This window comes from Solanum pennellii, chromosome 2 (genome assembly GCF_001406875.1).
Source record: "Solanum pennellii chromosome 2, SPENNV200".
Lineage (NCBI taxonomy): Eukaryota > Viridiplantae > Streptophyta > Magnoliopsida > Solanales > Solanaceae > Solanum > Solanum pennellii.
Window position 1 is genome coordinate 42,172,143 of NC_028638.1, and position 11,333 is coordinate 42,183,475.

At 35.9% G+C, this 11,333-nt stretch overlaps 1 protein-coding gene across 2 annotated transcripts; it reads right to left on the minus strand.

Annotated features, from left to right (window-relative positions):
- Window positions 1-485: 485 nt before the first annotated feature.
- On the minus strand, window positions 486-10,802 carry LOC107008856. 2 transcript variants are annotated; one of them, XM_015208057.2, is made up of 5 exons: window positions 10,677-10,802; window positions 10,434-10,567; window positions 2,688-2,753; window positions 1,553-2,008; window positions 486-923 (listed from the first exon to the last, which is right to left on the minus strand). In XM_015208057.2, the coding sequence occupies exons 3-5, from the start codon at window positions 2,703-2,705 to the stop codon at window positions 783-785; spliced, it is 615 nt and encodes a 204-aa protein (XP_015063543.1). In that variant the 5' UTR covers window positions 2,706-2,753; window positions 10,434-10,567; window positions 10,677-10,802; the 3' UTR covers window positions 486-782. The 2 variants fall into 2 exon arrangements, with proteins under 2 accessions (XP_015063543.1, XP_015063544.1); XM_015208058.2 differs by having other exon boundaries at window positions 10,434-10,553; window positions 10,677-10,794.
- Window positions 10,803-11,333: the final 531 nt, after the last annotated feature.

An 11,333-nucleotide genomic window follows, 5' to 3' on the forward strand; every position in this document is an offset into this window, starting at 1 on the left:
AAATTCAAAACAGAGTTATTTTTTAAAAAAATAATCAAAATTACCCTTTGACTATTATAAATGTGTTTAACTTTTTACCTTATTTGTCCGTTACCATTTTTTCCTTTTATATTTTGATGGATATTTTTTTTTGGTTCGTTACAAATTCATTTCGTTGTTCTCAATAAAAATCCTTTATGATAAATACAGCCACCATCAACAAGATGAATGGATCACCAATACATCATAATGAGATTTTGGCCTATTTTATTTTACAAATCTTGCCCAAAATAAACAATATATTGTTGAAACAGATAGTTATTACATTTATACAAGTTAAAATAAAATATTACATCTAAAAGATAATGTAAACAATTCACAATTTGTTAACTCCATACGTAATTTTCTAGGTAATCTACCCCACCCCACCTCTACTTCAACCATCTTATACTTTAATAATAAGAAATAATCTGCCATGAGAATTACCCTATCATCATCCTATGCTATAAGTGTAACAGTTGGCTTCCTTCATAATAGCAAAACATACATAATATCTTCAATTAATAAAGCAACCAAGGCCTCACAGACAAAGCCTCAGTAACAGTCACATATACATAAATTCGACAGAGGGGATAAAGGGAAGAACCTTGTTCAACACTACTCTTAGATGATCTAAAAAAGCAACAACATTATACTGTTCATATATCTAATAAAACACTTCACTAATAATTTGAACAATCTTCGGAACCATAACTAATAAGAAATAGCCCAGAAACTATTGCATATATGCTTTAACCATATGATCACATATTTTTGGACTCATCATCTGATTCCTCAGAAGACACACCGGTATCTGTGTCAGTAGTTCCAATCGCGGCTGCTGCTTCTGAGTTTCTATTTGGGATCACCTCCGCCTCAGTGCTCTTCTTGCTTGATTGTTTTGCCTGTAACAAAATAATACTCCTATCAATCATCAAATTATTTGCATTCAACAAGATTACCGACATCCTAAGCTGGAAAAATACGTAGTCATGAAAGAGGAATTAGGTAGAACAAAATTGATTAGTTGTCGTGGAAACCCTAGAATTTGAGAAAGATTTTGCTCCTGTAGCATGAGTTTTTGTAGTTTATCTAGATGAGATTGATATTCCAATCTTTCTAACAGGACCAAGCATGCTGGTGGTACAGGAGGTGAAAAAGCCAACCACACATTAATTACTTGAACACTACTATTGAAATATAATTTATGGTGGATTAACCAAAATTCATAAAGATGGTGGCAATTCATTAGAGTAAGATATAATAAGAAATTCGTTAAGGGATTGTTTGGTTCAAGGGATTAACTGGGTTCTTCCATTATAAATTTTGAGGTTAAACCTATCTCGTATTTGATTGGAAGTATTACCTAAGATCAGTGTTATTTCTATACCAAAATCCTGGTATCACTCGTCTCCCAAAAAAGTGGGATTGATATAATCCCTAGTTTTGAACCAAATGACACCTAAGAAAATTATAGGAGTGATGAAGGAAGGAAAAAGATCGAGCAGGTGCATATTTAAATTAATGAATGAACCTGTTCCATAGCACTATCAAGAAGACGCAAAATGACTTCTTGCTCCTCTCTGGTAAGACGAGCCCTTAGCCTAGCTAGTATCTTCAGATCACGAAGCCTCAAATGATGCCTAGGGATTCGTGGTTCTCTGCTAGACGAAGCTGGAGATGGAGGCCGCACGACCAGGCTTCTGGAATTCTGCACATCACCTATTTGCAATTGATGAGCATCTGTTAAGTCAGTGTCAGAAGTTGCTGCAGAAAAAATCTGTTTCTCGGGAATTGAAGAGTCAGTGATAGAACCCTGCTGTTGCTGATACTCAGAAAATAGTACAAATACTTTGCTCTGGGGGGTTCCTTTAACCCAGCCATCTCTGAAATGACCCTTTGTATGGCCTGCTATGGCCTGGCTTGAAGGAAAGTTTTTTTTACAATGGATGCATTGGTACATCCACATACCCTGCTGCCCATTTTGTCCCTGTATTGTTGTTACTTTCATGTTAAACGAGGAAGAGGAATACATACAAAGGAGCTCTAACCAAGTAATTTTTAAAAACAGAGTTGGCCTAGAAAAAGTCATTGCATCTTAAAGATATAACAACAAGGAGTACACAATTGCAACTCCGTTATTTTGGTTATATCTTTTTCTATTTGACCATAAATAATGGAACTCTTAAGTTTCTTTTTTTCAATTGATTTTGTCCTAATAAATAAATAGTTGAAATATTTGCTTTTAAAAGGCAATGATGACTTGTTCCAACTATTTATGGTCCTTGATCCTTCAGGGGTTCAACACATTAGGTAACTTCATCACTAGGTTAAGAAAGCAGATAGAGTTACAAACTTAAAAAGTATATGTACCAATCAAGGGTTTATAGAATCTTAAGAGTATGGTATTTTCCCTATTTTCTCTTGGTAGAGAGATATGACCAGTCAGCTTAGAGTTTATGAACCAGGGAACCTTATTACAGAATAGAATAAGGATGTGACATATATTGTTCATTCCATACCAATGATTCTTCTTACTTGTTATATGTAGGATTTTCATTCCCTAAATTACCTTATAAGGGAAGGGATATATTCAGTGAAACTCTACAAGTATTGCATTATTTCCTATTTGTTTCACAATTCACTCTATTCCCTGATGACAATCATACCTGGTTCTGATGAGGCATCACTGATATCTCATTAAATGAAGAGAAGAAGACAACTGTAGTAAATATCTGCAGATTACAGACAAGGGTTAGTGAAGGATAAGATGAAATGTTTATTTGCAATTTTTAAAGCAATGGTAGAATTATTTCAACCTATTTAGATCAAATTCACAGAATCATCAAACATAAAGGAAGAGGACAAAACAGAAGGACCAAAATAACAAAAAGAGAGGAAAAGAACTGCAGTGAAACTACTCTGCTAGTTAAAGAGACAACGTTCAAAGATTACTTCCAGGAATATGCATGAAAGAGGAGAAAATGTATTAAATCATGGTTGAGTCAACTAGAAACTTTGTAGGTTCCATTTATTTTCCTTTATTTTGGTATTATCCCTTGAAGTAAATGATATTCCACGTACATGTGTTGCCTTTGGTCCCCAATGGAACCTACTTCAAGAATGGCTGGTAAAATGATAAGACAGTTACAAGAAATATTCCAGCTATATCACTAATTGTCTCAAATTAGTAATAACATCCAAGATGGATAGGAAAATAATGACAGAACTAGGTTCTCAAGGCAGACAAGTAAATACTTGTTTAAACAAGAGTCTATGATACTCATGACAAAGGTGACTATACTTTTAGTCACGAAGAGACAAGTATCAATTGAAAATACTCTTCTGAACACTATGTTATGAGAAGTATGAGCCAACTGAGTATCCTACAGAAGGAGAAGTGAAACAATGCACAACTATAAAAAATACTAGCTGTTGATCCAGGATGAAAGCTAAGCATAAATCCTTAATCACTTATAATATCAAGTGATTAATTACACTAAGATGAGCTTTCATGCCAGCGTTTAATATTTCTTTCCAATAATATAGATTCTCATTTTCAGAAGATTTAGCAGTATAACTCATGGCAATTAGAGAACAGATTCCCTTTTAAGGCAATGAGAAGTAAGCGGTAACAGAAATTTAAATGATCATTTCCTCTCTTTGATCCAAAAAGTGAATTTTGCAAAGAAGGAAAGGTAATCCAATTCCATAAATAAAACTGAGATCAACAGATTGGAAACAGTTAAAAAAAATCATGGACTTCCTTATTTTGTATTTCTAAAAACTCGAACAAAAGTTTGGCAAAAGGAGAAATATACATAGCCTTAAACTTAGATGTATTTTCTGTTAGCTAATTGGTGCCACTTGACCGCTATGTAAATGATGTTGATTCCTTGTTAAATCCATTTATTAAATTCATCATTACTTAAAAAAAAAAACCAGAGCCATACACAATTAGAGAGGAGTAAAACTGAAACACTCCTTTCTAATGGTGTTTGATTGAAAATATTTTTCAGGAGAACTGAAAATAACAACTTTTTTTAAAAAAAAGACTAATACCTTGTAAAATGTACAACTCAGCCAAAAATTTGTTTTTGACCGAGTTTCTATGTAGAATTTCCATTAGCTCTTCTAGTTGTAGCATAAAAAGTTCAGATAGTGCCTAATCATGAAGCAGACAAAGTAGGTTCAATTGTATCATTCATGTGGCTTCTTCAGAATAATTTAATTCCAAGTCCTCTGGCCAAGATCGTGGAAAAGATGAGATCCTGAAATGTTTATCATTTTCCAAGCCAGACAGATGAAAACTTGTTTCCACATGAATCTACCCATATCTGCTCATGACAGAGACAACTCTCTTTTTGCTCTGAAGAAGTATCAATAAAAAACACTTTACCTAACATTATTGTATGAGACTAGTATGAGTCAACTGAGTATTCGACAGAGAGAGAAGTGACATATTGCACAAATACTTAATACTAGATGTGGATCCAGGATGAAGCTACGCATACATCTTTATTACTAAAGGATTGCTTGGTTTAGAGATAAAAGATTTATAATGTAAGATTTTCCTTTTTCTATAAGGTAAGATAAACATAATGCTTGGATTGTAATGCAAAGATTAGTAATATATGGCTTGTAATGCATGAATTATTTGGATATTTGATTTGATGTATTAGAAGTTAGTAATCATTCTCAAAAAAAGTGCAATATAGAAATATATGTTACTTGTTAACCAAAATAAAAGTTTCTTTACTATCATAAGGGTCACTTCACATTTAGTTTATTTATCCATGTATGACTTACCCTTGTTCTTATTTCACATTCTATGCCGTATAAAAATAAGTAAACAGAAAAAGTTTTCCATACAGTACATGACCATTATTTCTCAACGGTTGTTTTCTCTCGCGATTGAGCCTCACACTCTGTCCAATGGGACACCAGTATCACGGCGCGACTGGTAGATAAAAACATTGATACTACTATGGTGACCTTAGCTGTGGAGGAAATTCCACAGAAATCTAACATTCTGAAGCAATTCAATCGACCGTTAAGTGCTATCCCAAGTCTAGAAACCAGCGACTTGGGAATCCATAAGTGAAAGCTCGTTATGATACTCACAATGGCATGCCGACAATCGTTTTCAAATCAAGCGATTACTATGGGGTTACTGCTGAAGAGTGAAACTAACTCTGGTGGGTAAATTCATGACAAGGCCACAAATTTATCAGAGGTGAAGTTAAGATTTGAGTTTACGATTTTTGCATTATGTTTATAGATTTTTCCAATGAGGAAGATTTAAAAAATGTTTGGTATAACCGATCTATTCAAATAGACGGTCAAGTGATGTGGCTAGAGAAATGCACTCCACCATTCAGATCAGATGAGGACTCTCCTGTAGTCCCTATCTGGGTGCTTTTGCTGGAACTCCATTCCACTGTCACGGATGGAATTGCGTAAAAAAAATTGCAGAACCAATGAGGACTCTCCTATAGTAACAAAATTTTGTAGAAATTGCAAATTCTTGGGGCACTCAATAACTCAACGTAGAGAATTGGAACAGAAGAGGGCAGAGAAGAGGGTTCCTACTGGAAAGAATGCTATAGTTGCTGATCAAGCTTAGGTAAATTGTACTAAGGAAAAAATGATGGCTGATGACAACAAATGTGCGGATAAAAATGATCAGCTACGGACAGATGGTTCCAACAACGACTGCTTCAGGGCTTAAGCGTGCTTAGCGCACCTTCGATAATGCTGATTGAATTCTGAGCCCATAAGCTATTGATGAATACTCTGTTCAGCCTTTTCCATATCCTTTTGCTAGGTGTCCAGTTGTTGCACCATCTGTATTTAGGACCTGTTTACCCAATATCAACCACGCCACAAGAGTCCATATATTCAGAGAAGTCAAAACTATCATTTTGTCCTTTAAAACACCTAGCATTCCTTTCTTTTACCATAGGGTCCCCAATATTCAGGGGGATAGTCGTCCACCAGTCTTCACTTTTCCCTCTGTTGCCAATTCTTGTCCAGCTATTAAAGAGCTCCATGGTTGTCCTTGGCATCACCCAGCTAACCCTAGTATACTTTTTTTTGAGAATGATAACTTTTTTTCCTATTTATCCACAGGTATACTACATCAAAGTAGCCCCCTCCAAAAGTATTACAAACTAGACTGACTCCATCTGTTCTTTTTGTCACAAATAATCTATAACATCAAAAAGTTCTTCTGACTGTACAAAAACTTTCTGTTTACACCAAAAACAATTAAGAGCTATACAATTCATCTTAAAATTCTGCAAATTGTTCTTCTTCCCTCAAAACATCTTTGATTCCTTTCTTTCCACACTGTCCACCATATACAAGCTTTGACAATCCTCCATCTCTCCTCCTTAATTGTAGTATTGCCTATATTGATCCAACAATTTAGGAGTTGTGCTATGTTTCTTGGTTTCACCCAAGTGATCTTCCTAAGGCTGCTGAATATTCTCCATAATTGATCTGTCAATTTGCAATGCAAAAAGAGATGGTTCACTATCTCTGCCTGTTCCTCACACAATAGCATCTTGAGCATAGTTGGAACTTCCTCTTCTTTATATTTTCTTGTGACAGCACTGCTTCCTTCGCTAGTAACCATGTGAAGCAGCTTACCTTGTATGGGATTTTAGGTTTCCATATCATCTGCCATGGCCAGAGCTCCATCCTGTCATTTGAATTTGAATGATTGAGATCTTTGTAAGCTGACTTGACACTGAAGACCCCTTTGCTGCCGATCTTCCACACAACCTTGTCTTCTTCCCTACTCAGAGTACTAAATTGTACCATTGTATCATGGAAGGCCACTATGTTCCCCATCTCCAAATCATTTAAATTCCTCCTAAGATGTAAGTTCCATCCCTGTCCTGTCCACATTTCAGCCACAGTTGCATTTTGTTGCAAGCTCAGTGTATATAAGTCCGGGAATAATTGTTTCGGGGTTCTTTGGGCTATCCATTTGTCCTCCCAAAATGACACCTTCATCCATTACCCATCTGGAATCTGATTCTAGAATGAAACGAGGCCAAAGATTTCTTACTGATCTCCAGATACCATATTCATATGGTGTAGTTACCATCTTTGTCATCCACCTATTCTCCATTTCAAATTTTGCCCTAATCACCTCTCTCCACATATTCCACAATTTTGAAGCTGCTTTACCATGAATGAACAAATGATTATTTACTTCTGCTTTCTGCTCACACATAAGCATCTTGAGCAAAACTGCATCGAAAAACTGCATCCCCTTTTTTGTAATGCCTCATGGGTAAGGCAAACTTTTCTTATGACCAACCACGCAAAACATGCTACTTTTAATGGGTTTATCGTCTTCCACACTAGCTTCCAAGGCCACTTGTTAGTACCGACTGATTAACATTCATTACCAGTAGCAAGATTTAGCAAGATTTAACTGTGACATTCCTATGTTATGTAGCTTCCAAATTCGTTTATCCTTTCTTTGAGACATGGCTGGTGGGGTGTTAAGCACCTCAAGTAGCCCGCCCACATCCCAGCTATTCAGAAGCCCTCCTGAACACTAAGTTCCACTCTTGTTGGCTCCATACTTGAGCAACAGTAGCAAATCTTTGTAAGCTCAGGGTGTAGAGGTTTGGGAATAAGTTCATTGGGCTATCATCCCCTTTCCAGATTTCATTTCAGAAATATGTTTTCAGACCATTTCCCACGTTAGTATAGATATTGTTATTGAACTGTGGCCACAGCCTTCTTAATGGACTTCCACACACAGCATCCAAACGACCCCTTCACCTCCTCAGTAGTCCATTTGCTAAACAAGCCATATTTTTCTGCTGCGAATCTTCTCCATAGGGCTCTATCTCCCGTACAAAATCTCCATAGCCATTTTTGCAGCAAGCATTTATTCTGGATGCAAAGATTTCTCATGCCAAGGCCACCTTGTTTTCTGCTCAAAGTGAGTATCTCCCATTTCACCAGGTTGTAGCCTCTCTATTCTTTGTTCCCTTGCCAAATGAAGGATCTTCTCATTTTGTTGATTCTCTTCATAGTGTTCTTGGGTATTGGAAATAGGCTCATTATGTAGATAGGTAGCCCATCTAAAACTGACTTGATGACAGTCAACCTACCCCGTAGTGGAAAGTATTTACTATTTCATCTTGATAGCCTTTTCACACATCTCTCCATCACCTCGATTCCATGCCTCCAACTCCTTGTTCATGGCCCCCCAGAGACAATCCTAGGTACTTTGTAGGCCGAGAGGCTATCTGACATCCCAGATTCTCAGCTAGATTTTGTTAATTGTCTACCTGATAAATTGGGAAGAGGAAACTTTTCGACTAGTTAACATAAAGCCCTGAAATGCCCTCAAATATTGTAGGATTGCTCTTAAGTGTCTAATTAGTGTCACTTTTGCTTCACAAAAACCCGAGCATCATCTGCATAGAAAATATGTTTGATTTCAAGATCTTCACCTCTCCCTATATGAGCATTGAATCCTTTTACCCAACTATTTACCTTGAACATGTGGTGCAGACCCTCCATAGTAAGTAGGAACAAAAAAGGTGACATAGGGTCTCCTTGTCTAAGACCTCTATGTGATTGAAAAAATCCGTCCAGTTTACCATTTATAATGAATGAGAACCTTACATTCGAGATGCAAAACTGTATCCAGCAATTCCATTTCTCTCCAAAGCCCATGTCTATCAAAATTTTTAGCAAGAAATTCCAATTAACATGATCATAAGCCTTTTGAATATCTAGCTAGCATATGATGCATGGTTTCTTCTGTTTTACCATAGAGTCGACCATTTCATTAGCCAGCAGAGCAGCATTCATGATTCATCTTCCTTTCAAGAATGCCATTTGATCCCAACCAGCTTCCCTATAACTATTTTCAATCTTTCAGTGATCAGCTTAGAAATGGTCATGTACACCCCTCCAATTAATCTGACTGGTCTGAAACCCTTTCCAATGCACATCTTCTACAGAGGTGACACTAGACAATTGATATTTCACTTTATCGTAATTTTTTCCAATCTCTTTGCTCATATATCTGTCATTCATGCTTATAATTGTTAGTTTTGAACTAGATATATGTGTATATATATACTTGTATCTTTTTCTCCCTTTGCGCCTTTTATCAGTAAGTCCATGTTTTATTTGCACTTGAAGCACCACCATCCCTTTGAGATTTTTGTGATTTTTGCTTTAATAACACTGATTACAACTTCAAGACTGTGAAGCACTTGCGCAGGGCTGGCTCTGATCATAAACCCATGCTGCTGAAATGTGATAATGAGCAAACTACTGGAATGAAGCATTTCAAATTCCTGGATTTCTAGACAACACAACCTGATTTCCAAGAGATCGTGAGTATTGAATGGGATCAAGAAATTGAGGGTAATCCTACGTGGAGATTACAACAGAAGCTCAAAGAACTGGGACAGAGATTATCTCAATGGTCTAGAGAGAAAATTGGAGATGTTCATTTTCAAGCTTATATATGGGAGCCCAAAATGCAACCATTGAAGAAGCAGATGTGCTTGTAGATCTGCAACCAGAACAGATTCTACACACGGAGAATGGAGCAGCATATTATGTGGTACCTCAAAGTTGCTAGTGGATAAACTTTTCCCAACTGCAAGATGGAATTCCCCAATACAGTGCAACAATCATCATACGGCCGAAGCCATAGCAGCCAAATATGCCGGGCAATTTGAAAGACAATGGCTTGAGGCAGGACACTATTGATATTGACTCTATGATTATGGTAGATACGTTGAGGAGCAAGAACACTAGCAATCTCACTCTCAATCCAATTACTAAGGATATCTTTGCCCTGGTGGATCACGCAAAGGCAACTTTACTCATTGATATCGGGAACCCAATTAGGTCGTAGACAATCTAGCAAAGTGAGCTTTTTCTTTGGAAGACCATCCTGGTGTACACAATGTCGATCATCTACCAGAAAGGGTCAAAGGTCCTAATAGATTGCTTGCAATCAGTCTTTGTAAAAGGAACCCCCACCCCACTGTCTTTCCAAAAAATGAAATCTTTTTCTAAAAAAATCTTGTATAAAATAACACATAGTTCCTTCCCTCTAACTTATATAGGTATAATTCATGAGGAAAATTAAAATAAGAACCTCACATCCTTGTAATAATGTATAATTCTAAAAGAAGAGTAAAATCTCCACATATAGCAAACCAAATGGATACCCAGTAATGAATCACAGTAACATGAATTTTCATGCTAGCATTCAATACTTACATACCCAACAATCTAGATTCTCAATTACATAAAGATTTAGCAGTATATCTCAGTGCAATCAAAAAAAAGAACCATTTTCCCCTTTTTCCTTCAATTATGTAGATTAGTAGTCCAATTATCAGTACTTTTACCTGGAAATTGACAATGGGAAAGAGGGTTATAAAGGCAAGCGAAGCCAATTTCTTCAGAAACTTCAGCTCACATGCTAATTTATTCTCCTTTTGGGCAAACGGGTTGTCTTCTTTATACACCTAAACAATCAAAGCTGCTTATATACCCAAAAAATTACAAAGGAAGTGAGAAAACTAAGAACTGAAATTGCGCATTAGAGAAACAAAATGCATTTTTTTGCTGTTTTATTAGGGATACGTTACCTTTGTAGGTCTTGCCAAAGCATCATAGAGAAGACCGCCATTTTCTTTTGGCTTAGTGAAGGCTTCTTCTTCTGCTGACAGTTGGATTATTGCAGTGTGAATATAGATTTAACTAAAGTGCATATTTGGTACATAATGTTTTAGGAAGTTCAATTTATCCCTAAAATGTTTTATTCATTTCAATTCCATCCTTAATGTTTTCAATAGGACCACCTAATTAGGTTGGTGGATTATTTCACTAATTAAAAAATAAATTTGCTAAAGGGAAAGAGGGTGTGCATTAATGATTATGTCTAAAGACGGATTCAGAATTTAAAGATTATCGCTGTTATTATTTTATCTAATAGATATATCTAGCAATACGAAGAAAGATTAAATAGTAATGATAGATTGGTTGGTTAGCTTTTTTGTTTATTCAATTAGGTTTTCTATTCATGAATAAACGAGTTCGATTTTAATTTAGTTATTACTTTGATTAAATTATATTATTGAATAAAATTGTTTTTTGAAAAAAAAATACTTTAAGATCGTCCTTGATGAAATTTTCTCAAAAAGTAGCTTAATTATTACTCTTTTTACGTCAAAGATTAACCGGCATTTGATACTATATCTCATTATATTGATATGGAAAAAATACAACTTATCATCATATGGTTG

Excerpts from the sequence above, each read along its gene's own strand:
- LOC107008856 (XM_015208057.2), bottom strand. Across the intron at positions 924-1,552 it reads TTGATAGTGCTATGGAACAG|GCAAAACAATCAAGCAAGAA; the intron begins GTTCATTCATTA and ends ATTTTGTTACAG.